General features: G+C 36.8%; 1 protein-coding gene across 1 annotated transcript in view; it reads left to right on the forward strand.

The window, feature by feature from the left end:
- The first annotated feature begins 1,639 nt into the window (after positions 1–1,639).
- LOC113105677 (alpha/beta hydrolase domain-containing protein 17C-like) overlaps positions 1,640–17,030 on the forward strand; it is a 42,162-nt gene continuing 26,771 nt past the window's right edge. Inside the window, exon 1 of the mRNA XM_026266909.1 lies at positions 1,640–2,452. Coding sequence (XP_026122694.1) covers positions 1,989–2,452 — 464 coding nt within the window. The 5' untranslated portion in view covers positions 1,640–1,988. The remainder of the gene's footprint in view (positions 2,453–17,030) is intronic.

Genomic DNA, 17,030 nt, shown 5'->3' on the forward strand with positions numbered 1-17,030 from the left:
GGTGGAGATACAGCATGTGGGGGAAGCCATGCTGAACGAAGCACACAGTGAGGCCTGGTCTTTTGACCACAGGTCTGTTTTTTCCATAAATAATGAAAGTTATGCACAGGAAAAATGGGTGCACCTTATCTCCTCGAAAATATAAAACGCAGATGGAGCCAGAGCAATCAGCACCCAGTGCATTTCCCATGCATCCACACTTCTTCTGAGCAGGTCCCACAGTGCATTTCTACATCCAACGAGCACATTATTACTATCTAGGAAATGTGCTTCATCCTCTAGGGTTTGATAAATCCATTCCACCCTGGACTCCATATGCTTTTTACTGATTAGGTGAGAATATGAGGAATGTTAAGCCAGGCTCCCTCTCTTTCTTTTCCCCATTTCATTCAGGACATTCCCAAGAGTAATATTCTGATGTTTATGAGCCTAAAATGACTTCAAAGTGTCGTAGTTATACATTTCTGATTGATTTTTCCCTCTGAAATCTGATTAATGAAAAAAAAAAAAACTGCAAGTTTAGAAACAACACAGGAAATGTGAAACACTCTACGACACAACAAATATGAATTCTGAAACCTCTGGGGTTTGGTGTCCTATTTCTTTCATTCTCAACATAATGTATGTTTTAAATGTGTGAGAACATTATTAGCACAAGGAATTCATTTTGATAACCACAATGACATATAGTCAGTGCTAACACTTCATTAGGGAGTACTATTTACCATTAACTAGGTGCTTATTAACATGCATCTTAGATGTACTTATAAAGCACATATTAATGACTTATTATGCATGACCATATTCTACCTCCCTTATCTCTACCCAATAGGGTTATACCTTCTACTATCTACCTTATTTATTATTAATAAACTAATAACTCGTTTATTGAGGGAAAACTCTTAATAGTGAAGTAAGATTTTAACAGAAAGAGTAAAAAAAAAAAAAAAAAAAAAAAGTTAAGTAAAAATAAGTAAAACAATAGATTTATAAATTTTTGTCTTAAGATGCTAGATATTTTTGTATGATACCTTGTGCTGTTTAATGACTTGTTTCGTTTGGGCATGTTGACACAAAATGTCAACTATCGTCTAATTTAATAAAGGGGTATGGCAAAATAAAAAAGGGGACAAAAAAGAGGTTGTGATTGCATCTCTTCTTCTTCTTCGTTGAAGAACCAGTTGGCAACCAACAATGAGGTGCATTACCGCCGAGTCAAGGTAGTTAATTAAACTTTTATTATTATGACCATTAAGTATATCTTTAATGCTAACTTCTGTAGAACTTTGTTTCATGATTTTTTTATTAATGTTTCTCTTTCTGTGATGTAGCCTACTTTTGCCAGTGACCTAGTATGTGCTCCACTGAAGCCAGTAGGATGGATGATGTAATGCTTCCAGTGTGTCCCATTCTTACTACTTTTTCCTGGATTATATAATAATGTCAGCCTGTTTCTTCCCTATCCTAGTTACATTGACATTCCTTTACAATGTTTCGACACACTATTTATCTTTTTCAATACTGTTAAGCTGCTTTGAAAGAATCTGCATTGTAAAAAGCGCTATATACACAATGGCGATTTGATTTGACTTGTATCCTGAATCTCCTGCAGCCCATCCAAGGAAAAGGCTCGTGACGTCGCCAGCAGCAGGAGCCGGATATCCGCCACGACCGGATAAATCCCATATTTCCAGGAGCAATGGCAGCTTACATTATGTGCAAACGGCTAGCTTGACGCTGGCTGTGTTTTCTAAATGATCGATTTTTAGACATTTTCAACCCATGATCGAGACGGATGAGTGGCGGATTGGAATGTACATATTTTTGAAAATGTCAAAAACCAAGTGCTAGCGACCGTTCCGTCAAACCACCACCAAACTGAAACCACTTAGCACAGCGTTAGCATCCTCCACACCGCTTGCTTATTTTCTCGCTATTCGCAACTACCCCGACTCTCACCCGGTATCAGCCGCTCTCCATGCCCGAGGATGAACAGCTTCTCTCTCGGCGAGTTGTGCTGGCTCTTCTGCTGCCCGCCGTGTCCGAGTCGCATCGCGGCTAAGCTGGCATTCCTACCGCCTGAGCCCACCTACTCCGTCCACACGGACGCGAACGGCGCGACGAGCCTGCATCTCACCGAGCGCGCCGACTGGCAGTACTCCCAACGCGAACTGGACGCCGTCGAGGTGCTGGTGACCCGAACCAGCCGCGGAAACCGGATCGGCTGCATGTTCGTCCGCTGCGCGCCCGCTAGCCGCTACACGCTGCTGTTCTCCCACGGGAACGCCGTGGATCTGGGCCAGATGTGCAGCTTCTACATCGGCCTGGGCTCCAGGATCAACTGCAACGTGTTCTCCTATGATTACTCGGGTTACGGGGTCAGTACCGGGAAACCGTCCGAGAAGAACCTATACGCTGATATCGAAGCGGCCTGGCAGGTGCTGAGGAACAAGTGAGTGTTTCCGAGCAGGTGCTTCTGTGGTTGAGCGCCTGTCCCAATTGTACTGTGATTGTTCTGTGCATATGCATTTCAGCACTACTGTTTTCCTTATTTCATTATATGTGTCCTTGGACCATAAAACCAGTCCAGACCAGTTTTATTGAAGTGGAGATTCATACATCATCTGAAAGCTGAATAAATAATCTGTTTGTTGATGTATGGGTTCTTAGGACAATATTTGATCGAGATACAACTACTGGAAAATCTGGAATCCGAGGGTGCAAAAAATCTAAATATTGAAAAAATCAAGTTGTCCAAATGAAGATGTTCACAATGCATATTACCAATCAAAAAATTAAGTTTTGATCTATTTAAGGTAGGAAATATACAAAATATCTTAATGGAACATGATCTTTTCTTAATAAACTAAATATTTGTGGCATAAAAAAAAGACCCATACAGTGTTTTGTTGGCTATTGCTAAAAATATACCATTGATATCCAGGGTCTCACATTAGGTTTTCTTATCAAGAGATAAACTGGTAGTCAATTATCATTGCATTTAAACAGATTATGCATTGTTATTAGGCTACTTCTAAAATATATATATATTAAATGGCATTATGTCAAAAATAATAAACAAATAACTATATTCTTGAATATCAGCTTTTGGATGCTGGGACATTAAATTATTATTGGTATTGGTCGATCTGTTGTTGGTTCTCTTATACATTTAGTAACCTGCTGGTTTAAATACTTGAATCCTCTGTACCAGCCCTCTTTTTTTTGGAAAAAAGTGAACTGAGTTGTGACATAACCAAATAAGTTGTTGCATAATCACGTCACATCACTGATTGTCAGTCTTAATACTTTTATTTTTAACAGCAATTTGAAAATTAGAGTTTGACTGTGTTTTTCTTTGGCAGGTGCTGATATCAGTATCTAAAGCAGGGCGGATGATAAAATGCCAACGTGAATTAAATGTTAACAAATTGGTTGTAAAGACCTTATTATAGTGAATGCATTTTACAAAACATTTACTTAATATTCACCTAGAATTTTTTTAAATAATACAAATTATTTAGTGACTTGTTGAAGCTAATATATACGTGAAGTAGAATTTTGGGAAAGTGGGAAGATAACCAATTTGGTTAATCAATTTGGTCTATCAGCCTGTATATATGCATACACACACACACACACACACATATATATATACAGTACAGACCAAAAGTTTGGACACACCTTCTCATTCAAAGAGTTTTCATTATTTCATGTTCTGTACTATATATATATATATATATATATATATATATATATATATATATATATATATATATATATATATATATATATATATATATATTATATATATAATGATGAGATATGTTTGTTGGATGATGACAATCTGGCTCCATTTTGGTGTAAAAGGGTTAATAGCCTTTGGCTATTAACTATAGGCTGTAGGTTTTGGGAGAAAATCTGATTAAATTTGTAAAAAGAATTTAAATATACTTTACTTTTTTTATTTTTATGGAGCGTAACGTGAAGCATAATCAAATTATCTAAAGTATTTAATGTTTAGAACTTCTCAGAAGTTCTTTCTGCTGAAAAAGCCATATCAGAGTTTCTGCTGACATTTCGACAGAATTCTGTGGCCCCAGATTCCATATGGGCTTGTTTGTGTGATCACAGCCTGTATACTGAATGGTCATTCCGGGTATCTGTGGGTCGTTCATGCTGATTCATGCAGCTGTTTAGTCATGAGAATATGATGAGGACTGCACATGATCTACATGAGTATTACTACACTACATTGAACCAAGAAAACCTTTGGTTGTATCTTCGGCTAAACTGATAAGTTAATCAGTTTGAACAACAACTGACCTCATGTTTTGAAGTCCATGGATGGTATTTTAACCATTGGATTTTCTCATGACCAAACTGAATAGCTTCTGTTGTCTTCTACAGCCAATCCAAGACAAAATGCCAATAGAGACCAATGATTTATAACCGGATAAGATCCTTTAACAAACTCATTAGAAAGTTGTGTTTCTGGCAGATTGAAGACAAGTCCATAAAGTGCCTTGTCTTTAATAATACATAAAGGGAGATGTTTACACTGAAGAGTGTAAATGTCTGTAATTATTTTTGAAGTAGGAACATAATTTGTTCGCACATCTGGCAGTGGTTATGTTGTTTAATGAGCAGTGGAGGCTGGTTGAATGCAAAATATAAATGGTTTGTTTGGCTGCTCTGCAGGCAGGATTTTAAGGCACATATGCTTGCTTGTTTTGGCGCAATTTTAATGAAGCATTGTATTTATTTTCACATAAAAGCCAATACATAATGCTCAGTGAAAAAAAAAAAAAAAGATTTCTAAGATGGTGTGCACCAAGAAATAATGTCAAATGTTATTTATGCAATGCTTAGTTGGAAGTGACCTGTTTAGCTTCAATATTATTGTGTGCTGTTTGTATATTTTTTTATTTGTGACGACCCTGAGTCTCCTGATTCTATTGGTCCACATCTTGAGAGCTCCTTATTGATTTTCCTCATACTAATTGATAATTAGCTAGTGTATATGAGTTCTGTGCCTTATTTGGGACAGGCACTCTCTGGGGAAACTCTCCTCATGAGTGGCTCCTTGTGTTTTCTTACAAATGCGGCGTCAAGATTTTGTTTTCCCTTACCCCTAGACTTTGGTTGTGATGTGTTTAATTCAATAAAAACCTGTTTTTGATTAAAACGTTTCAGCTTGATCCCTCTTTTGTGTTGCGGCTTGATACGAGCTGGTTGTAACATATTGTATTGCATTATTAGCAACATCCTAACTGAGTTCTGTCTCTTGTATGATAATTGCTGTTTGTGTGACGGCACTGACGTGCAGAGTTGTTGTCTGGGAAAATTCACTAATATTCCTTAAAAAATACCTTTATGACACCAGAAGCTACTTCTGATGAACTGTAGCTGTTCTTTCAGTTTTTAATGGCTATCCTGGGGTTACTGGTGCTAGTTTGTCAATCAAACTTTCCAGAAAGCCATTAGGAAATAAAGCATTTTGTTTATGGCCATAAGGAAGCTCAAATACTGCTTCATAGCAATAATCAGTTATTTATAGAGTTTGATTCTTAGTTAATAGGTTCCTGTTTTAGAAGTAGTGTTTTATATGTAAGTTGCTCTCTTTGCAGTTTGGTCCATGTGCTTGATGGCCCTTTTTTTTTTTGTTAATATTGAAAGTAGAAAAATTAGAGAACAGTTCCTTTTTTTTTTTTTTTCTTTCAAGAAATGGAAAAACCAAGAATTCAGCTTAATTTTTCGTTTTTCGTTCAAGGGTAGAACAATGATTTATACACGTGGGCGGGAATTAATGCAATTAATGCTTCTTCATCGAGGCACAGTCCTCCACTGCTGCAGGTATAGCCTACAGATTCTCGATGCGTTAATTGCAACTACATTTCATCTTTTCCTCATCAAACAACCAGATTCATGAATAGCTCAATACAACTTGCCAGAGATTAGACAACAACAACATGATGTCTATCAGCCATCGGTGATGGACGAAGGCATCGTCTATGGAATGATATTCCGGACATTATTCAAAAGGAATTGCAAATTGCTTTGTATTTGCAATTGCGTTTTCAATTTGTGGAAGCATAAAATGTGACATAATCCAAACGCAGATGCAAATCGCGCATTACCGTTTGCATTTTTGTTTAAGCGAATGCACAGTGTCTGCCAAATTTAAAATGGAAATGCAAAGTCCGTTTGCAATTGTTTCCCATATCTTACGAGCTATGAGCCTGTCATATTTAAACAGCAATATTAATGCCCACATTTACCTTTTCACTCTCTCTGCACTGCGCATGTAAACTGCCAAAACTCAAATGGAGTCGCAATTTTTGCATTTGAATTTCCGACGTCTACACGGAAACCTGTCAATCAAGTGTTGGGTGGGGCCATTTTATTGGGAGTGTTTGCATTGGGAAGTGACATCACTAGACCGTAATAAACAATTATTAATAGACGATTTTGCGGACTGTTTTGAAAAATGGAAGTAATTGGTGAAATTGTGGAGGACATTTAGACACTTGCGCAGCAAGCTGATGACAGTTCATATGGTACAGATTTCCTTTTACTCAGAAGCCATTTGGTTTTGGACAGGTTAAATGAGTTTGTGGCCTTGACGAACAGCATCATCAGTAATGATGTCTTTTAACCCCTTACAATTTATTGGAATTGTGTGAGCTATGGGGGTATCTTCTCAACCTTGTTATTCTAAAGGCTTATTACCTACCTTTTTCGAAACGCACACATGAAATGTCCTGCTCTCACTTGGCAGAGAATGGCAGAGATGGTGACTTTCAACTTTTAAGGCAGATGCAAATCTGTCATAAAATAATCCTGTTAATCTCGTGGCGTATGCTATATGCTATATTAATGTATTCTGTGGGGTTTGGTGAGAATCAACCTGGAATGGCAAGTTACATTTATGAAAATCTGTGTATAATATTGCGCTGATCCCCTCAACTGTTATCTAGCAAACACTAGACTGTGCCAGCTTCAGCCGAATATTCAGGCAGAATTATTCCTTGTCAGTTTTTGAAGACATTATCAGTGTCATTCCAAATAAAGTATTCTGCTTTGGGCACACCCCTAATTATAACATTACATATTTTAATTTTACATGCAACATGGATAAAGTCATAGAAAGTAACAGCTACACAAAGTATTGTGATCATAAAATTCAAGTGTACTTGCAATCTCTGTGCATGCATTATGCTCAATGCATGCACGAGTAGGTGATTGTTTCCGACAGCGCTGACTAGTGGTTGAAGTAGTCGATCACTCGACTAGTCTATGCAAGCACTAATCTGCACAGAAGAAAGTGCGGTCTAAAGTCTGCTGTGTCGAGCTATTCGTTAATATGTTTGTTTGAGGAAAAATGAAATGTACTGTATTTTCCGGACTATAAGTCACACTTTTTTTCATAGTTTGGCTAGTCCTGCGACTTATAGTCAGGTGCGACTTATCAAAATTAATTTGACATGAACCAAGAGAAATGAATCAAGAGAAAACATTACCGTCTACAGCCGTGCTCTATGCTAAGCAGCATAGAGCGCCCTCTCACTGCTGTAGACGGTAGTGTTTTCTCGGTTCATTTCTCTTAGTTCATTTCTCTTGGTTTATGTCAAATTAATTTTGATAAGTCGCACCTGACTATAAGTCGCAGGACCAGCTAAACTATGAAAAAAAGTGCGACTTTGGGTGCGTTCAAAAACAGTTTCGTTCAATCCTTTGCTAGCTGTGCTGCGATTAGCAGATCTGTTGTGTTTGTTGCAAGTTCAGTGACACTGGTAGTGACTTTTTTTTCTCTTCGGCCAATCGGTGATCAGTAGAGTTTACACATCACGTTTTGGTAACTGTACGATTCACTTGGAAGCTCAACCAAGGTGGTACAAAAAAAAAGTACTCTATACAAGGTACTGTTTCCAGTGGAAAACTCCCCAAAAGGGAACTGTACCATGCAGTGGAAAAGCACCATCAGAGATCTCATCCAAACCCTAAGCAAAAGCTTGAACGTGAGTCCCTATATGAATGTGTTTAACTGTAATTGAGAATCTGCTTTTGTCTTGATGACGCTTTGTCCAGGAATATAGTCAACGCAAATGCAACATTGTAGATGCATATGTAATGGAGGTGACTAGGTGCTGTGTTGGTAAACCGCACTACCGACAGACCTGGGTTCGAGGCCCACTCAGAGCAAGTGCGAGGTGTGGTGGTGAGGACCCGGGAGAGAGGGGTTACACAAATGTACTTGTGCTTTATGAATTGTGGGCTTGCATAGCTTGAAATATTTGCATGTATGCTTATTGTTTTATCCTTAAATGCCATTTCCTCCTGTGTTTACTCTCTTTAATGGTGGCACTTGCAGAACTTCATGTGTAATTACTGTACTGTGTGCAGTTGCCCTTCAGTTTGACTCACTTTAACCTTCCATTGTGCCGCCAGCTCTAGCCTGAAATTGATCTGGTGATGTACTGAGTGTTGAAGTACTCATGGCAGGGTAAATTAACTCTGAGCCTCTTGTACGTTTGCTAGCACAACAGTTGCAAGTGACTGCATTCTCTGTTGGTTCCACAGGATGTGCAAACGTTCTAATGTCATGTTTATTTGGTGATGCAAGATCATACTCATACTGAACTGTATTTCAGAGTTGACAAAATAATCTAAAATTCATTGGATTGTGAAATTAGTTTTAATATTAAATGAATGGCAAAAACATCAGTCCGAGGAACTTGCATGTTTCTGTAAAATATGAATGTATAAACATGTTTTTTTTGAAAATTGTTTTAAGTTCTCCAATGTTATTGGATGTAATGTCAAACATCATGTTTTGGAGAAATGCAATTTGAAATGTCATTATTCCAGTCGCTTTAAGAAATTGGCTTAGCGCACCAAAAACAAGCTTTTAATGTCTATAGCAAAAACGTTGCAGTGTGAGTTACATGAAAAGTTTAATATTTCAGGTTTGGGATCTGCAGCTTAGGCAGTAGTTATGCTTACAGTGGCAATTATCTGCTAACAGCTGATATTCTCCATTATGGATATGAGTTTAATGTTTAATAATCTTAAGTTAAGAATTCTCTGAAGTTGAACTGTTCTATTTGTATTCAATGCAAAGGCGGAATCCTTCAAACTCATTTGAATAAATTAAAACTCATTAAATTGAGAACATGGCTCAGAGTACATTTTAATGCTAATCTGTTTTAAGTATTACCATATCAGCACCTGACACCTTTTTGAGGCCATTTGCTCCATCCAAACATTTGCCGGTTTTATCCGAGGTGTTTGCTCAAGTAAGATAAAGCACAAAGGATTTGAGTTTTTAATGCATTATTTACCTCCTCTATGCTTTCTCTTGGGGCTTCTGGCCGATATTTGGTCCATTTGTGCAGTAAGTCCTTTTCTGTTTATGGAACGTAATGCATTGCATAAGGCCATAGGCAGAATTACTTGGACAGTCTGGAGGAAAATCTTTTTTTTATCCTTTTCAACATAACATTTGAAGGCCAAGGTCTGTTGGGAGCATTTTATCCAGCTTTAGCATAGTGAGCATTCTCTATAACTATGTGCTTCTCACCAATAATCTGTTGCAGTTTTTTATGGTCTAGACATTATACACGTCCCACATGCTGCCATATCTTGTGAAATGTCCTATATTCATTCAGTCAGCAGTGTTTCAGTCTCACAACCCTCTCCAGGCATTAATATTGTCAGTATTCTGGCACCTGCTTGCATCTGTCCAGGTGTTTGCAGGGTTTTGGGGGTTTATGCAAGTAATTAACTTCAGAGGCTTTCTGAAAGAAAAAGTCTGTCAAATTAAACTTTCCTAAAGTCATCGGAAAAGGAAAAAAAAAAAAAATAATGACCCCATAACAATTTAAAAAGTTAAAGTGTTGATTAAAAGTTCAACCTGACAGTACAGGTCTCACCGTAGTACAGAGTATCTCCTCTTCTCAGTGTGAATTATTTACACTGCTCCTAATGAAGCAGACAAAGCTGCCTTGGCCTAATGGATAGCAAATTCTGATACTCTGTCTGTTACCTTCAAATCCAGGACTACAGTTAATTCTTATGCTAAGTTTGAGATAAAAAGGTAAGAAGGGTAGGTTAAAGTTGCCAAATTTTTTTTTACTTGTGTAGTATTTTCTTACCTTCTTGTAGCAAAACCATAATTTACCATAACCTGATTAATTTCCACCTTTTTTTGTCATCTTTTGAATTAATCAGACTTTATTTGATACTATACCTTTAAGATTGATGAACCTTTGTACACTGGAAAAACAAAGCGTAGGGTTTAGTGTGAATATTTTCTTTAGAAATTGCTTGTGTATTTCACAAATCATTACAAAAAAATGGCAACACATTAAATGTGAGTTTTTGAAGAAACTGAAATGGTATTTTCTTTTAAAACATGCTCTAACAATCTTCAAAATTATTTTATTTGCAGCTTTTGAAAAATATATTTTTTACAGTGTACGCATGTAGTAGTTCAGCAGGATGCAGAATATTGGTTTTTCTGACATGACGATAATTTTCGACTCATTTTGACCGATTGCTGATATATATATATATATATATATATATATATATATATATATATATATAATTTTTTTTGTTTTTTTATTTTGGTTAGTTTTTAACAGGATCTTATTTGTTAGGATTAAACAATAATAGTTATTCTATAATGACAGTACATTGAAGCTTTGAATGTAACTAAACTACATATTAATCACTGCACTACATATGAGTTAAAGCATTACTATCATCAGCAAGACATAACAGCATTAGTTTTCATATCAGGCCAATGACAATATTTCCATTTAATCCACTATCGGCCAATTCTGATATTATTCCGATAATATTGTACAGTAGTGATGCGCGGGTCGGTTTTTTTTTTTCAACCCGCGGGTCTCGCTGTCATGAAATTATTTGGCCCACCCCAGCCGGCCCCGCAAATAAAGTAAAATTTCTTGACCCGCCCCGCTCATCGGGGACATCACGGAAGTTACGTTGCTACTTAGACCTTCGTATCGTAACCTTATCAATATAGGCTATAGGTAATTGCACTATGATGGTTCGTTCGTTAACAAATCTTTTAGGTGACCGAATCGTTCTCGTTTACATAATCCACTGACCATAGACAGTAAAAGACCAATTTCTCGTTCAATGAAGTTCCTCCCACAGCAGTGCGCATTGAATGTAGTGAACGTATACGATCTTCTCGTAGGTGAAAGAGTTGAATGAACTGATACATCTCGTTCGTGAATTAAATGAATGTGAGTATACAGGGTCAGTGAGCCAAGCATGTAAATCTCGATCAGCAATCAGCAGATACAAAGAGCAGTTATTGGTGCACATACGCTTATTTTCATATTTGAAATGTAGAACATAACTCCACGTTGAATCCCCTATAAAACCTCGTGCTTTGTTAATCTGAGCAATTTGTTTAGACTATTTAATGTGATCATGCACACACTAATAAAGCCAAATCAGTTTTTGTCACAAGTAAATATGTTCGTTGACTAAAGAGTTAAGACATAACACATAAGACACTCTTTTTCGCCAACTGCTGGCGTATTTGTGTAATATGAAGAAATGGTCACTGAACGAATCAGTGAATGTATCATTTTGGTGAACGATATGAAAATCAATGAATCTCTTAAAATAATCAAAGTTTCCACCACTAAATTCCATTAAACATCAATGGATTTTTAAAAAAATTTGTTTTTAGTGACCCGCCCCACAATAAAGTGCCAATTTCTTAACCCGACGGGTTACCTGCGGGTTATTAGACGACCCGCGCATCACTATTGTGCATCCCTTAAAAAAAAGTCTCCCTTTTTCACAAATTGTCCATTGTAACTTGTATCATTACTTTGTTTTGCCTTTTATGCAGTCTTCAGGCAGTGGTTTATGTATTCTATGCAGAATATCTCTAGTTTGCAATGAGACAAATTGCTGCAACTTGGGAGGCTTTCAGTGGAAATGCGACAAATGCCTTTGAGTTATGGCACTTATGGCATGTGTGCCCATTTTATTCAGCTTTGCTGTTGTTGTAGCCTTAGAGCTTGGGAGGATGAAAAGTAAAAAAAGGTTTTGGGGAAAAATGCAACTGCACTAATCTGTCACGTTTACATCGTATACTCATATGTGGTCTGCATACAACTGTATTATTACCTGAAAAGGACATGGAGACACAGTAAAACGATTAGCTAGATGAGGAAAAATATCTAGATTTGTCGTTAATGTTTTTAAATGCTGTCCTTGTGTTAAGGGTACCAAGTTCTTGATCAAGCTTTTCCCGAAGCCATGTGCATACAAAACAAATTGTCCCCTTAAAGATTTTATGATGCACGTATTGAACAGTTCGATCCATTCGGAATGCGTAATACTGAAAAAAAAACAAAAAAAAAAAAACACTTGCAGCCCAAAACTGTTTCATATCTACCATTTATTTACCTTCATCCTTCAAGGTTCCTGTTTCTAATGCTCATTTTAAAACCGCATTCATTAAGTCACACACATTTTGCATGTCATGCAGCCCTTAGGCAGTTTCTGTTCTTTTAAGTCTTATTGCTAACTGTCACTGTTAAACTGGTGGAAAAACTATTCTCTTACCCACGCTTTTGCTTCTCGCCTTTTTAAACGCTGTTTCCCCTTTCACTAGCCTAAGTTTGTCCTGCTTTTAAAGGCAGAACTTCCTCAGTAATTACTGTACTGTGTGCACTGGTTCCTCAGTTTGACTCTCTTTAACCTTCCTCTGTGCTGACAGTTTTGCCCTGAAAATGATCTGCATGGCTGATCAGTGGTGCACTATTGGACAGCTAGATCTTCACACTTTTCTTGAATTCTGGGATATCTCAGACCGATTTAGCAGTCCGGAATGATTTTTTTTTCCCATCTGAAAAGGCTTAATTTATTGGGGGTAGCATTAATTACATTTTTACGTTGAAATCACATCTTTTTAAGGGTCATTGCGAACCGTTTTTAGCATACAAATCAGCCACAATGCTAGGATATTGAGTAGGATGTTAATTTGTGGTTTGTAATGTTTTGGGTGGTTTCTTACTGCCTCCAGTTTTCTAATATATTCTGGTCTTGACTCCAAGTCCTTTCTTTCATTGCTCACAAGTAGAAAAATCCTAAGTGTGATCACTTACAAACCACATTAATTGTGGTGTCATTCATGTCTGAACTTTGAAGTGTAACATTTGGTATTTCAGACCTCTAAATGTGAGCAGTTGGAATCATGATGTTTGGTTTAACATCAAATTTACAACAACTTCGACCATAGTGCTTTTCAGAGAGTAACACAATGAGCAGAAGACAACATTTAAAAGGGAGGTCATATCCATACATCTAAATTGGCAATATGGAAGAAACAATCTTAAGATCTGAAAAGGCATATGTGGAGCTAGCATCCTTCGAATACTATAAAAAAATTATAATTAAATATATAATTATATAATATAATAAATTAAATATTTAGCACTAAGATCGAAGTGTTTATTTACTGAAATCGAATCTCTTCCTGTTCATCGTTTTTCCACCCCTGCTGGTTAATCTCATTTCAGAGCGACATCCGTTTGTGATCCGCATGATGACTGCAGGAGAACAGACAGACGTTTTAATCGGGTACCTTTCACATGTTCGATTCACCATGTGAGCTTGAGGCTGAGACTTACATGGTCCATGGCTCCACATCCTACTTTCACATTTAAGATTAAGGTTTTTCTCCCTTTGTACACCAGACATAGGCTTCCTACTGGTAAACTGTGTACAGCATAGCAGTAAATCCCAAATGATAAGACAGGAGCAGCTGGTCACTAGACCCCCCCCCCCCACAAATAAAAACAGCAGTTTACTGACAAGAGTAGTTTCAGTGGTGTGATGTACTGAGATTGTTTTGCACCAACCAGATAGAAAAGAGAAAATGTTTCTATTAAATTACTTTGAGCTCAAGGCAGCATCCCACTTGCTGACTTAAACTCTATTTTAGTAGGGGATGTCCTGCTGACTTCTTTGACATCTCGCACTCATCTGAAAGAGGTCTGTCATGCTCACAGATTCAAAATGAAATGGAGGTGATGGACTAAATGGTGTTTCTCTCTGGCTCCTAAAGAAGTCAGAGCAGGACTACCACCGAAACATTTAAAGTTGTATGAATTAGGATGTCGTTTTTGGAAACGTTTAGATGAATTGTCAAGAGTTATGGCCCTCTATGAGACCAGTGTGATAAAGTGGTAGTTCACTCAAAAGTACACATTTGTCATTTAATCTCCTTTAACTGAATGTTCTGGGGTCCAAAAACATCAGCAAATTTTGACTATGTATCTTCTGAATTAGGGATATGCCGGTATCAAATTCTCCTGTTGCAGTTAATTGCTAATGCTTTTATCATGGTATATGGTATTATCATGGTCTTGAAATTTGAAATTGGTCATACAGTATTACCGGTTAAATAACTTTTTTCTTGGAACAAAAATAACTGAACATTTAAATACAATAAACCAATGCAAAGGAACTATGAAGACCAATCGGTATGAGCAATAGTTACATTTGCTACATAACTTAATAATCTTTGTTAAAAAAATACTTGAATACTAAATCTTAGTTCATATTAGCTCATTAACACAGTTGCAACTTTAGATTTTAACAACGTGTTATTAAATATCGGAATACCTAAGGTTAATGAATTTTTTCATTGGCAGTTTACGTTCGAGCTTTTTTTTTCTTAAACCCACACCCGCCTGCTCCCACTGAATGTATGACCAGGCCCGACCACTCCCACAACCTATGTGTTCCACTCCCGCCCGCACCCACAATTTTTGTCTCCACTCCCGCTGACATTATCTCAAAACTTGTGAAAAAATGTACACCGGGTAGTCAGACTAAAAGGTACTCAGAATTTGTTCATGTTAACATCCAGAATAACAGATTTTATACATGATTGAATTTAAATAATATGAAGTAACCAATGCTAAACCAAAGCACCACACATGACAAAAACGTTAGGGTATTATTATTTTTTTTATTAGTGTTATAAAACATTAACCGTTAAAACAAAACCACCTCAGTTTTTAAATGCAGGATAGACCTACTGCATACATGCACCAAACGATTAACTAGGAAATAACTTTACTATTAAATAAACAGAGTACTTAGAAAATACACTAGATATAATTTTAACAAAATAAATACAAAACGAAATAAAACAAAATAGCTTAACGGGCTATTGCAAAAAATAAAACAAAAAATACATTATATACATGTAGAGTCTAGTCCTAGACTACTTAACAAATTAATTTGAACACTGGGCCTTATTGCTTTGATTACTACATATTACTATGAAGGAAAAGTATATTGCTGACTGAAACATTGAAAGCCCTCTCTGATGGTGCACTAGATGTGGGAATGCTTAAAATAAAACGTGTGAATTTTGAGAGGACAGGAAATCGCTCTTTCTCATTTTTTTTTCAGTGACAAATGAGAATTATTTCCAGATGTCTGACTTGTCTTGCTTTGCTTTTGTCAAGTAAACAGCAGCTTTAATTTTCTTCTCGAATTCTTGTGTTGACTCCATTTCTTCTACACACCACCGTTCCTCCCGTGAGATTTGCGTTGGGTCCCGTGGGAGCCCAAACCCAATCCAGCCTTCTAGTTTGTTAACTAACGAATTAACTAATGTTAACTAATGAAGCCTTAATGTAAAGTCTGAATGAACAATAAAGAATCAAAACACTTTCAAACAATATCTAGGGCATGTTGTAGGCCAGATTAAAATGAAACAAAGTTTGAAAATAAATAGCCTATTTAGTCTAAACATTTAAGTAATGGTGCTGTGATGAACACCATAGGGAATCCACAAAATCTGAATGGCTATTTACATTTATTTAAATGTTTTAGAAAGTAGTGCAGCTGCTTTATTTATGGGGGTTTCCAGGGTAAGGACTGCATTTTCTGCAGTTTAGTGCCATCTGCTGTTAGAGAGTGAATGTGCTTTCATTCAGCACGTCTCATGTGTTTTTTTGCCCATGTTCTTCTCATGCGTGTTTGTTTACATTAGAGCACACATGCATCTTTCAAGCACATGCACTGTGCTTTCACACAGGAGTCTGCTCCTGATCCATGGCTGTTTACCTTAAATGCAAAATTTATCCATTATTCTGATTTCGAATCCAAACATTGTTACTTGAAAATTCTTTTTTTCACAGTACTGTAATACAATATTTCATAAATTATTCAGTGCTTTTTACTTTTGCTTTTTAATTTATATATTAAGTTGCTAAAGCAAAACATTTCAACTACTTTTCTTACATTATCACAAATGTTCTAAATTAAAACTGACCATTGACAGAAACAGTCAGCTCTACTGCCTTTTCTCTTTTGCATTTAAATCTTTATTACAAGCAATCCTGCATTCATAAAGAACTTTCAGTAAGAACTTTGAAAACTTTAAAATGATTGCTTTGTTTTTCTAAAAGTGCTCTTTTCCTTTAAACCTAGCCAAAAAGCCATAGCCTATGTGTTGGCTTTGAAACACAGACTTTAATTATATGCATTTATGGTGTAATTACAAAATTTTTGTGTCAATGCATGTTCATATTTACTGCAAACAATGCACTGTTACTTTAATTCAGCATGTGCAAACGCAGCAAAAAATAGACTCGGTGCCTACAGTCTATGCTCAGTGCGGAAACTATCTCTGCACTGCTGCAGATGCACCGCTCCTAAACGCACTGCCAGAGCGCAACCATGTGTGCAGTGTGAACGTTTTAATCCAATAACATGAGCGCGGAAAAAATCTGCACTGCAAACAGAGTTTGTGTGAACCAGGCATTATTATGTGCAAGTGTGCATGTGCGGACGATCTCCAGGGAAGTGCATGAGCGTTTAATGGTTTAAGAATGGCAAGAATAAAAAATAATGCAATTTATAAACTTTAGAAAGTCTCTTAGAACTCTTAGAAAGCATGCATACCTAAAAGCAAGTGTAGCCAAACCCCAGAAAACCTCTTGGTATAA

The sequence above is a fragment of the Carassius auratus genome, chromosome 7, assembly GCF_003368295.1.
Source record: "Carassius auratus strain Wakin chromosome 7, ASM336829v1, whole genome shotgun sequence".
Taxonomy (NCBI): domain Eukaryota; kingdom Metazoa; phylum Chordata; class Actinopteri; order Cypriniformes; family Cyprinidae; genus Carassius; species Carassius auratus.